This window comes from Haliotis asinina, chromosome 7, assembly GCF_037392515.1.
Source record: "Haliotis asinina isolate JCU_RB_2024 chromosome 7, JCU_Hal_asi_v2, whole genome shotgun sequence".
Classification (NCBI taxonomy): Eukaryota; Metazoa; Mollusca; class Gastropoda; order Lepetellida; family Haliotidae; genus Haliotis; species Haliotis asinina.
In genome coordinates, this window is record NC_090286.1 from 66,196,235 (window position 1) to 66,209,867 (window position 13,633).

General features: G+C 41.0%; 1 protein-coding gene across 1 annotated transcript in view; it reads left to right on the forward strand.

Moving 5' to 3' along the window:
- LOC137291693 (tRNA dimethylallyltransferase-like) overlaps positions 1-13,633 on the forward strand; it is a 96,493-nt gene that overhangs the window by 78,236 nt on the left and 4,624 nt on the right. The window contains exons 8-12 of the mRNA XM_067823129.1: positions 1,453-1,571; positions 2,540-2,617; positions 7,996-8,099; positions 8,606-8,720; positions 8,881-8,959. Of these exons, the coding sequence (XP_067679230.1) occupies positions 1,453-1,571; positions 2,540-2,617; positions 7,996-8,099; positions 8,606-8,720; positions 8,881-8,959 (495 nt within the window). The remainder of the gene's footprint in view (positions 1-1,452; positions 1,572-2,539; positions 2,618-7,995; positions 8,100-8,605; positions 8,721-8,880; positions 8,960-13,633) is intronic.

Consider the following 13,633-nt stretch of genomic DNA (forward strand, 5'->3'; position numbering starts at 1 on the left):
AGAAGTAGAACTGTGTGTAGAAGTAGAACTGTGTGAGAAGTAGAACTGTGTGAGAAGTAGAACTGTGTGTAGAAGTAGAACTGTGTGTAGAAGTAGAACTGTGTGTAGAAGTAGAACTGTGTGAGAAGTAGAACTGTGTGTAGAAGTAGAACTGTGTGAGAAGTAGAACTGTGTGTAGAAGTAGAACTGTGTGAGAAGTAGAACTGTGTGTAGAAGTAGAACTGTGTGTAGAAGTAGAACTGTGTGAGAAGTAGAACTGTGTGTAGAAGTAGAACTGTGTGAGAAGTAGAACTGTGTGTAGAAGTAGAACTGTGTGAGAAGTAGAACTGTGTGTAGAAGTAGAACTGTGTGTAGAAGTAGAACTGTGTGAGAAGTAGAACTGTGTGTAGAAGTAGAACTGTGTGTAGAAGTAGAACTGTGTGAGAAGTAGAACTGTGTGTAGAAGTAGAACTGTGTGAGAAGTAGAACTGTGTAGAAGTAGAACTGTGTGTAGAAGTAGAACTGTGTGAGAAGTAGAACTGTGTGTAGAAGTAGAACTGTGTGTAGAAGTAGAACTGTGTGTAGAAGTAGAACTGTGTGAGAAGTAGAACTGTGTGTACTCATGCCAGTTTGGTTCAGTGTGGGAATGCTCAACCTATAACAGTGAGCTAGAACTTCTACTTTTTTGAGGAAGGGCAATCCAAATTTAACATGATTTTCTGTGAAATATGTTTGCAGAATGAATCATTAATGTACTCTCAGAACTTACTCTGTATCCCTCCAAATTACTCGGTTGTGAATAGCACACGTCACATTAGCCAACATCATCTGAACTGGGCATTCAGTGGGATGTGTAATAGGATATCCACAGCAGCATGTTTGCTCATGAAATTGGGCGAAACTTAGAAAACTTACAAACACCTGTTAAAAACAAAAGACTACAGATGCCAATTAGGATGCGCAGCCAGGTATGTATGGACTGTCGACTCACCTGTCATGAAATGCATGTAGTGCCTACAGGCACTAGGTGTCGTCTCAAATATATTTTATTCTTTTTTATATATTTTGAATTTGTCTCATCTATTGATTAACGTCTTACATTCTTTCATAAAGTTTTAGTTGAGATATGTTAATGTATGACACTAAAGAAAAGTTTAAATTTGCCATTGTGTTAAATGTATCAAGCAAAGTATACAGGTGGCATGACCACCCAAAGATCCATAGGACTGGATACTATTTGTACATTGTTATGACATGCCATTTACTTTTCCAGCTTAATTCCTGAAATTTAGTAAAGGATTATCACATCTCAGATGATAACAGTATTTTTCTATTTCTGACAGTGCTTTAGTAAGATGTTCAACATTATTCCGTATTTCTTTACGCCAGGAGAGAGGAGAAATGTTGTGCTGTTATCTTCCTGATACATGTCAGATAACACAAGTAGTACTGCAGGTTTTATCATACTTTCAGAGACTGTGATTACACTCTCGGAATTTTTCAAAGTATTGGCTTTAAGGAATTTCACAATTACCTACTGCTGCCCGAGTCTGAGAGAGACACAGTCAAAGGGAGACAACTGAGGGATGAAGGTGAGGGAGATGTTCGGACAAAACAACAAGAGTTGTGCCCCTTAGTTATAGGTCTTCCACATAATAACACAGCTATGCACAATTATGAGGGAGAGAGTGAGTATGGGTTTACACTGCTTTTAGCAATACTTCAGCAAAATCATTTTAGGGGACACACATGTGGCAAATTGAACTCGGGTCTTTAGTGTGACAAGTGAATGTTTTAAGCACTAGGCTACCCCACCTGCCCCCCTGCACAATAACCTTTAGTAGCAAGATGAGCTATTACTGAATATGTTTGTATTATTTTTGTTTATATTTGTTGTTATTTCTAAAGGATAGCAGAGTCCAAACACTGATATCAATATATGGTCTCTGTGGAGCACATACAGAACAGTATCATTGTGGATGTACACTGAAAGATAGCGGAGACTTCTGATATTGATGTATGGTCTCAAAGAAGACCATGCGTCTTTGTAATTCAGGTTTACCGTAACACCACATTTACAGGGAAAGTTTAGCTGCTCCAACACCTGAATACAGGTGTCATTGTTACCAGGTCCTTGGTGCAGGAACTGCTGCTTTCTACATGACCAAGTTTTGACAAGAATGAATGATATAGTGATATAGTGCAGCGTTCTGGTCTGGAACATTGTAAACCAGTATTATCATGTTTGTATGATTGTGTATGGACAGATCTGATATTGGTGACTCTGCCAGTCAACAGACAATGTTATATGATTGTGTATGGACAGTTTTCATATTAGTGACTGCCAGTCAACTTACAGTGTTTATATTATTGTGTACGGACAAATCCGATTTTGGTGACTGTGCCATTCAACTGACAATGTTTATGTTATTGTGCATGGACAGATCTGATATTGGTGATTCTGCCAGTCAACTGAGAATGTTTATATGATTGTGTATGGACAGACCTGATATTGGTGGCTGTGCCAGTCAACTGACAATGTTTTCATGTGTTCTCACAGGTCTGGAGCTGCTGAAGCTGGCAACTCGTCAGTATGCTAAGCGGCAAATCAAGTGGATTCGGAACAGATTCTTGAAACGTAAGGTCCAGCAGGGTTGGTGAGACAGTTTTGTAAACCCATTTTGAACGACCGTTAGCATGGGGACATCAACATGTGTGTCAGTGTGTGACAGTGTGTAAATTTGTGTTCCAGTGTCACAGTGTGTGACAGTGTGTAAATTTGTGTACCAGTGTCACGGTGTGTCACAGTCTGTGAATTTGTGTACCAGTGTGTCAATATGTGAATTATAAGGGTAGTGCTATTTTTCAGGTCATTATCAATTGGAGAAGTCCAAGGTCTTGCATAAACTGTTTGACAAATGAGGACAGTTGAAAAGACAAAGGGCTTCTGCAAATGATAATACTCTGAAAAATAGTGTTGCTGTTATGATAGCTGAAGTGGATAGAAGTCCAGTGAGCAGCAAATTATGGAAGTCCCTGGCTCACGTTTCACAAATATGGAAACATGATAGAACAAAACAGTTGATGTCGCTATTGAGAGTCACAGCATTTGTCCTTGACGTTTGCCCATACTACCAGCTGATCTATTTTCACTGCTCAACAATGTCAGAGTTCCAGTTGATGTTTTTATTGCTATATCTTTTAATCTTTTGTGCAATTGTTATAGTTGGCACCGGCAAGAAACTGCAAAATGGCACACATTCATGTGAAGATTGTGAATCAGAAATATCATCAATAATGAACCCAAGTTCAAACAAGGTGTCAAGTATTTTGCGGCATTTTCAGGTTCTAGTGGCTGGCTGATTTCTGATAACGTGCACACATTTTAATAATATTTCTATCCATCTTAGCTATTGATTGTGTGAATGTGTGTGTCAGTGTTTCAGTGTGTATGACAGTATGTCAGTGTGTGTGCCACTGTAAATATGTGCATCAGTATGTCAGTCTGTGTTTCAGTGTGACAATGTGTGGATCAGAGTTCAGATGCGAGTGACAGAATGTCAGTGGTGAATCAGTGTGTTAGTATGTGGATCAGGGTGTGTCAGTATGTCAATGTGTAGATCAGTGTGTCAATGTGTGGATCAGTTTGTCCATGTTTGTGACGGTATGTCAATGTGTGCATCAGTGTATCTGTGTGACAGTATGTCAGTGTGTGGCAGTATGTCAATGGGTCATCTGTGTGTATATGTTTGTGACAGCATGTCAATATGTGGATAAGTGTGTTGATATTTGTTTTAAACATATTTTATTCGAAAATGAAATGGATTGGGCACAAGTTATCCAACTTAGGAACGCCCTCTCCCAGAAGTTGCATATGTCATATTTACAATATGAAAACATTTACAGGGAAAGTTTAGCTGCTCCAACACCTGAATACAGGTGTCATTGTTACCAGGTCTTTGGTGCAGGAACTGCTGCTTTCTACATGACCAAGTTTTGACAAGAATGAATGATATAGTGATATAGTGCAGCATTCTGTTCTGGAACATTGTAAACCAGTATTATCATGTTTGTGTGATTGTGTATGGACAGATCTGATATTGGTTACTCTGCTAGTTTACTGACAATGTTTATATTATTGTGTAAGGACAGATCCGATGTTGGTGACTGTTTATATGATTGTGTATGGACAGATCTGATATTGGTTACTCTGCTAGTCTACTGACAATGTTTATGTTATTGTGTAAGGACAGATCCGATGTTGGTGACTGTTTATATGATTGTGTATGGACAGATCTGATATTGGTTACTCTGCTAGTCTACTGACAATGTTTATGTTATTGTGTAAGGACAGATCCGATGTTGGTGACTGTTTATATGATTGTGTATGGACAGATCTGATATTGGTTACTCTGCTAGTCTACTGACAATGTTTATGTTATTGTGTAAGGACAGATCCGATGCTGGTGACTGTTTATATGATTGTGTATGGACAGATCTGATATTGGTTACTCTGCTAGTCTACTGACAATGTTTATGTTATTGTGTAAGGACAGATCCGATGTTGGTGACTATTTATATGATTGTGTATGGACAGTTCTGATATTGGTGACTCTGCTAGTCAACTGACAATGTTTATATGATTGTGTATATTTACAATATGAAAACATTGACAACAGGGATTTGTGGCAATAATATATACATGAATAAACTACAAAAATCTTTCAGTTAACTTAATATATCTATGTACATGTTCAAATAATAATTTGTTTCATGAAGTGGCAGAGTAGCATGACCAACCAACAATAAATCCAAATTAATGGGTATGCGATATTTAGCAACAGTATTTACATTTACAAACAATTCTTTACGCTGTATTGTATATAAAAAACTTTCTAAAAGCACTAATGTGTAACAGTATCTCAATGTGTGGATCATTGTGTCAGTGTTCAACAGTATGTCAGTGTTTGTATCAGTGTTTTAATGTGTGACAGTATGTCAACGTGTGGATCAGTGTTAAAGTGTAACAGAATCTGAATGTGTGGATCAGTGTTTTAATGTGTTACAGTGTGTCATTGTGTGGATCAGTGTGTTAAACTGTAACAGAATCTGAATGTGTGGATCAGTGTTTTAATGTGTGGATCAGTTTGTTAAAGTGTAACAGAATCTGAATGTGTGGATCAATGTTTTAATGTGTGACAGTATGTCATTGTGTGGATCAGTTTGTTAAAGTATAACAGAATCTGAATGTGTGGATACCGGTAAATGTTTTAATGTGTGACAGTAGTCATTGTGTGGATCAGTACTGTAAACCAACTAATTTCTGCAACTGCAATTTACTGCGAAGCACGCTACTCAGCCAAGAATGCAAGATTTAATTTTGCGAGTGGTTGTTTTTAAACGACCCCTAAATAAACAGAGATCAAACGTAATCTTGTCCATTGTGTTTTCTTTGACTCAAAGGCCCTGATGATGCCCGGGATGGTTATAAACACAAACCTGATAATACTGCTGAGCTCAGTTACTCAGTGTCATGAATTTGAGTTTTTAAAATTGTATTTAAAGATCACACGTAACATCAAAGTTCATTGACAATGTTGAAGTATCTTACCGTTACAAAGCGAAGTGAAAACTTGTATCTCCCCGACCCTTACAAGGCCGAGACACCTGAAAGGCGGCAAGAATGGCTGCAATAAATGAAACTATCATGTCAGAAGACACCAGACAAGACGATTAGAAAACGTGGAGTCAATAGAAAGTGAGAGAACAATGCCATTTACCCCTTGACCAGAGCGAAGATCACCAGTATGCCGCAGAAAATAGAAATTCCAAAGCAGCCAAACATTTCAGCAAAATGTTAGGATGGGATATCGGTGAAAGCTCTGTATATGAAGACATCGTACTTGAAAAAAAACCCCCAAAACAACACTGAAGATGTAACGGAACTGGTGCATGGGCGACTTTTGCTCCTGGGTCAACTCGACAAACTTGTAAAAGATCACGTGACTGGCATCAGGGAAGGGGGCGGTATCATCAACTACAACATTGTTTTAGCTGCTGCCCAAGGGATCGTCCTATACGAAAACAGAATGTTGTTGTCCGAGAATGGCGGACCCATCGAACTGAACAGGAGCTGGGCTGAATCCTTCCTACGACGAATTGGATTTGTCAAACGAAAAGGGACCAAAACCGTGCGGAAACTGCCGGCAGACTTCGAGGACAAGAAGACAGAGTTTGTGTCATCAGTGCACGAAGTGATTGAATAACAGTGCATTCCTGAAGAATTAGTGATAAACTTTGACCAGTTTGTGCCTGTGTCGAACTGGACAATGAGCCAGTGTGGTTCTAAACAAGTGGACATTGTAGGACTAGATGACAAAAGAGAAGTCACCATGTTACTCGGATGTTCCATGAGTGGCAGTATGATTCCTCCTCAAATCATTTACCAGGGGACTACCGATACGTGCCACCCCAAGTTCACTTTCCCGCCTGACTGGAATATAACTCACTCTCCGACGCACTGGAGTACCGAGGATACAATGCTGGAGTACGTTGACAGTGCCACATGTAAAGCAGGTGAAAAAAGAACTTGAACTTCCAGGCAAACAAAAGTCACTGGTGATTTTTTATGTGTTTGCTGCCCGCAGATGTGAGTCATTTCTCGTCCTGTTGAAGAAGAGAAACTTTGTGGTCAGATTTGTTCCAGCGGGGTGTACAGGTGAATTACAACCCCTCGACCTGTCTGTGAATGGCAACATGAAACAAGTGCTCAAAAGAGAATTTACTAACTGGTATTCCAAGCGAATGGTTGAGCAACTTCAAAAGAAGACAAGAGATTCTATTGACTTGAGAATAAGCATCATGAAACCGGTGCACGCAAGGTGGTTGGTGAAATGTTTTGACAGTGTTGCGAAGGATGTCGATGCAGTGAGGCGTGGTTGGATTAAAGCTGGATTGTGTGAGTAGATCGCAATACCATTGTCTAACATGTCTAAGCTAATTGACCCCTATCTTTGTGAGGCATTATCATGCTTGTTGTGACATGACAGCTGGTGGTTGTGCAATTAACGGATTAGCATGGTGTCAACAAGTTTATTGCATTGTCCTGAGACGTGATAATGTGTCATGATTGTATATGTACTTGAAGAGGTTTAGTTGTTGTCACTTATCATTGCCATTTTGTTGTTGGAAATAAACATATTTTTCGTACTTATTACTGCATGATTTTTAACACTCGCAGTTTTCACAATAATTAGTAGGTCGCAGAATATAGTTGGTTTATAGTATTTAAATGTGTGAATCAGTGTGTTAGTGTGTGGCAGTATGTCAATGGATGCATCAGTGTGTTAATGTTTGTGACTGTATGTCAGTGTGCCTGAGTAGATCAGTATGTGTGGCAATATGTTAACTGTAAGGATCGGTGTGTTAATGTATGTAACAGTATGTCAATATGTGGATCAGTGTGTCAATGTGTGGGGCAGTATGTCCATGTTTGGATCAGTGTTAGTGTGTGTGACAGTATGTCTGTGTGTGGATCAGTGTGTCAGTTTGTCAGTGTGTAGAAATAGTCAATGTAAGGATCAGTGTGTTAATGTATGTGACAGTATGTCAATGTGTGGATCAGTGTGTCAATGTGTGTGACAGTATGTTAATGTGTGGATCAGTGTTAATGTGTGTGACAATATTTCAATGTGTGGATCATTGTGTTAATGTGTCACAGAATGTCAATGTTTATGAAAGACTCATCCATGTATATGGCACTATGTGAATTTTCATGAGAGCAGATCAAAGTATTTGTGAGTGTGTACAACATCATACAGAAGTATGTGGGCCTGTAGACCAATGCCAAGTCTATCACATAAACTGAAAGGGAGTACCAGGAAAACCAGAGATTCAGAAACTGAGGATATCTAGACTTGCCTTACTTAGGGCTTTAACATTGCAGAGAGGGAATAGTATTGTGAGACAGACTAGTGAGACTGTGTGAATCCCTAGTACTTCCTCCACTGTTTCCAGGCCCAGGTGCATTGCCAGTGTATGGTGTTGACTCGACGGATGTCAGTCGGTGGGCTGAAAATGTCTTGCAACCAGCCTGTGACATACTCTCTGCTATATTACAGGTAATGTAGGCCTTGTTGCCCGTGCTGGAATATAAAGGGGAATAGTTGATTATATAGTGGATTATAGTACAAATTACTGTACTATACATCACAGGGATGTGTTACTGTACTATACAATACAGGGATGTGTTACTGGACTATACAATACAGGGATGTGTTACTGTACTATACAATACAGGGATGTGTTACTGTGCTACACATCACAGCAGAAGAGTGAGCAGTCATAGTACCATTTTTGGACATTATTTGTATGAAAGCAGTTATGAAGGCAGGCACGAAGGCAGTGGTGTAGGCAGCTATGAAAGGTGCGATGAAGGCAGGCACGAAGGCAGTGGTGTAGGCAGCCATGAAAGGTGCCATGAAGGCAGGCACGAAGGCAGTGGTGTAGGCAGCCATGAAAGGTGCCATGAAGGCAGGCATGAAGGCAGTGGTGTAGGCAGCCATGAAAGGTGCCATGAAGGCAGCTGGGAAGTTACCAGTACAAGTGATAAAAGTTGTTGTTTCAGGATGAAAATCCTGGTGTCCCTCCTCTGGAGGCTGGAGGCACTGTGACAGAACATGTCTACAACATATGTGATGTGTGTGCAGGACGGGTGTTCACAACCTTGCAGGAATGGGACGGTATGTGATCACACTGGCTCTTAACACTATTTGTAGCTTAGCATCAGTAGATAGCAATTTCTCAGAGTTGTTTTGTTGTTGAGAGACTGAAACAAGGAGTAGTTAGCAATAACAAGACCCAATAACAGTCAGTTGATGCTGTTTACTCGTCACTTTACAGCACACACAAACAGTCGGAAACACAAGCGGGCACTCAGTAGACAGAGGAAACAGCTAAGAAAGGCTGCCATGCTTCACAGGTAGAGTAACGCTATGCACATCCATGTAGTATGTGAGCCACAGGTGTATTGATGTTATACAGTGACATTACACAGATGCATGTGAGATCTGAGACACAAATAGAGTGACATTACACAGATGCATGTGAGGTCTGAGACACAGGTAGGGTGACGTTACACAGATGCATGTGAGATCTGAGACACAAATAGAGTGACATTACACAGATGCATGTGAGGTCTGAGACACAGGTAGAGTGACGTTACACAGATGCATGTGAGATCTGAGACACAAATAGAGTGACATTACACAGATGCATGTGAGGTCTGAGACACAGGAAGGGTGACGTTACATAGATGCATGTGAGATGTGAGACACAGGTAGGGTGACATTACATAGATGCATGTGAGATGTGAGACACAGGTAGAGTGACATTACATAGATGCATGTGAGATGTGAGACACAGGTAGGGTGACGTGACACAGATGCATGTGAAACGTGAGACACAGGTAGTGAATTCTTTGCTGCATGCCTACATGCTGTTCATGACTTGCTTGATAATGATGTTAGAAACTACTCTGAAAGGTAGCTTTCTCAGCAATAATGAGTGATACATTCATATGTCCTTCCTTACAGGTGATGTTACATTGATGCATGTAAGATGTGAGACACAGGTAGGGTGATGTTACATTGATGCATGTGAGATACGAGACACAGGTAGGGTGATGTTACATTGATGCATGTAAGATGTGAGACACAGGTAGGGTGATGTTACATTGATGCATGTGAGATACGAGACACAGGTAGGGTGACATTACACTGATGTATGCAAGATGTGAGACACAGGTAGGGTGATGTTACATTGATGCATGTGAGATGTGAGACACAGGTAGGGTGATGTTACATTGATGCATGTGAGATACGAGACACAGGTAGGGTGATGTTACATTGATGCACGTCAGATGTGAGACACACGAGACACAGGTAGGGTGATGTTACATTGATGCATGTGAGATACGAGACACAGGTAGGGTGATGTTACATTGATGCATGTGAGATGTGAGACACAGGTAGGGTGATGTTACATTGATGCATGTGAGATACGAGACACAGGTAGGGTGATGTTACATTGATGCATGTGAGATACGAGACACAGGTAGGGTGATGTTACATTGATGCATGTAAGATGTGAGACACAGGTAGGGTGATGTTACATTGATGCATGTGAGATACGAGACACAGGTAGGGTGATGTTACATTGATGCATGTAAGATGTGAGACACAGGTAGGGTGATGTTACATTGATGCATGTGAGATACGAGACACAGGTAGGGTGATGTTACATTGATGCATGTGAGATGTGAGACACAGGTAGGGTGATGTTACATTGATGCATGTAAGATGTGAGACACAGGTAGGGTGATGTTACATTGATGCATGTGAGATACGAGACACAGGTAGGGTGATGTTACATTGATGCATGTGAGATACGAGACACAGGTAGGGTGATGTTACATTGATGCATGTGAGATACGAGACACAGGTAGGGTGATGTTACATTGATGCATGTAAGATGTGAGACACAGGTACGGTGATGTTACATTGATGCATGTAAGATGTGAGACACAGGTAGGGTGATGTTACATTGATGCATGTGAGATACGAGACACAGGTAGGGTGATGTTACAGTGATGCATGTGAGATGTGAGACACAGGTAGGGTGATGTTACATTGATGTATGCAAGATGTGAGACACAGGTAGGGTGATGTTACATTGATGCATGTAAGATGTGAGACACAGGTAGGGTGATGTTACATTGATGCATGTAAGATGTGAGACACAGGTAGGGTGATGTTACATTGATGCATGTGAGATACGAGACACAGGTAGGGTGATGTTACATTGATGCATGTAAGATGTGAGACACAGGTAGGGTGATGTTACATTGATGTATGCAAGATGTGAGACACAGGTAGGGTGATGTTACATTGATGCATGTAAGATGTGAGACACAGGTAGGGTGATGTTACATTGATGCATGTAAGATGTGAGACACAGGTAGGGTGATGTTACATTGATGCATGTGAGATACGAGACACAGGTAGGGTGACATTACACTGATGTATGCAAGATGTGAGACACAGGTAGGGTGATGTTACATTGATGCATGTAAGATGTGAGACACAGGTAGGGTGATGTTACATTGATGCATGTGAGATACGAGACACAGGTAGGGTGACATTACACTGATGTATGCAAGATGTGAGACACAGGTAGGGTGATGTCACATTGATGCATGTAAGATGTGAGACACAGGTAGGGTGATGTTACATTGATGCATGTGAGATACGAGACACAGGTAGGGTGATGTTACATTGATGCATGTAAGATGTGAGACACAGGTAGGGTGATGTTACATTGATGCATGTGAGATACGAGACACAGGTAGGGTGATGTTACATTGATGCATGTAAGATGTGAGACACAGGTAGGGTGATGTTACATTGATGTATGCAAGATGTGAGACACAGGTAGGGTGATGTTACATTGATGCATGTAAGATGTGAGACACAGGTAGGGTGATGTTACATTGATGCATGTAAGATGTGAGACACAGGTAGGGTGATGTTACATTGATGCATGTGAGATACGAGACACAGGTAGGGTGATGTTACATTGATGCATGTGAGATACGAGACACAGGTAGGGTGATGTTACATTGATGCATGTGAGATGTGAGACACAGGTAGGGTGATATTACATTGATGCATGTGAGATACGAGACACAGGTAGGGTGATGTTACATTGATGCATGTGAGATACGAGACACAGGTAGGGTGATGTTACATTGATGCATGTAAGATGTGAGACACAGGTAGGGTGATGTTACATTGATGCATGTAAGATGTGAGACACAGGTAGGGTGATGTTACATTGATGCATGTGAGATGCGAGACACAGGTAGGGTGACATTACACTGATGTATGCAAGATGTGAGACACAGGTAGGGTGATGTTACATTGATGCATGTAAGATGTGAGACACAGGTAGGGTGATGTTACATTGATGCATGTGAGATACGAGACACAGGTAGGGTGATGTTACATTGATGCATGTAAGATGTGAGACACAGGTAGGGTGATGTTACATTGATGCATGTAAGATGTGAGACACAGGTAGGGTGATGTTACATTGATGCATGTAAGATGTGAGACACAGGTAGGGTGATGTTACATTGATGCATGTAAGATGTGAGACACAGGTAGGGTGATGTTACATTGATGCATGTGAGATACGAGACACAGGTAGGGTGATGTTACATTGATGCATGTAAGATGTGAGACACAGGTAGGGTGATGTTACATTGATGTATGCAAGATGTGAGACACAGGTAGGGTGATGTTACATTGATGCATGTAAGATGTGAGACACAGGTAGGGTGATGTTACATTGATGCATGTAAGATGTGAGACACAGGTAGGGTGATGTTACATTGATGCATGTGAGATACGAGACACAGGTAGGGTGACATTACACTGATGTATGCAAGATGTGAGACACAGGTAGGGTGATGTTACATTGATGCATGTAAGATGTGAGACACAGGTAGGGTGATGTTACATTGATGCATGTGAGATACGAGACACAGGTAGGGTGATGTTACATTGATGCATGTGAGATACGAGACACAGGTAGGGTGATGTTACATTGATGCATGTGAGATACGAGACACAGGTAGGGTGATGTTACATTGATGCATGTGAGATGTGAGACACAGGTAGGGTGATGTTACATTGATGCATGTGAGATACGAGACACAGGTAGGGTGATGTTACATTGATGCATGTGAGATACGAGACACAGGTAGGGTGATGTTACATTGATGCATGTAAGATGTGAGACACAGGTAGGGTGATGTTACATTGATGCATGTAAGATGTGAGACACAGGTAGGGTGATGTTACATTGATGCATGTGAGATACGAGACACAGGTAGGGTGACATTACACTGATGTATGCAAGATGTGAGACACAGGTAGGGTGATGTTACATTGATGCATGTAAGATGTGAGACACAGGTAGGGTGATGTTACATTGATGCATGTGAGATACGAGACACAGGTAGGGTGACATTACACTGATGTATGCAAGATGTGAGACACAGGTAGGGTGATGTCACATTGATGCATGTAAGATGTGAGACACAGGTAGGGTGATGTTACATTGATGCATGTGAGATACGAGACACAGGTAGGGTGATGTTACATTGATGCATGTAAGATGTGAGACACAGGTAGGGTGATGTTACATTGATGCATGTGAGATACGAGACACAGGTAGGGTGATGTTACATTGATGCATGTAAGATGTGAGACACAGGTAGGGTGATGTTACATTGATGTATGCAAGATGTGAGACACAGGTAGGGTGATGTTACATTGATGCATGTAAGATGTGAGACACAGGTAGGGTGATGTTACATTGATGCATGTAAGATGTGAGACACAGGTAGGGTGATGTTACATTGATGCATGTAAGATGTGAGACACAGGTAGGGTGATGTTACATTGATGCATGTGAGATACGAGACACAGGTAGGGTGATGTTACATTGATGCATGTGAGATGTGAGACACAGGTAGGGTGATATTACATTGATGCATGTGAGATACGAGACACAGGTAGGGTGATGTTAC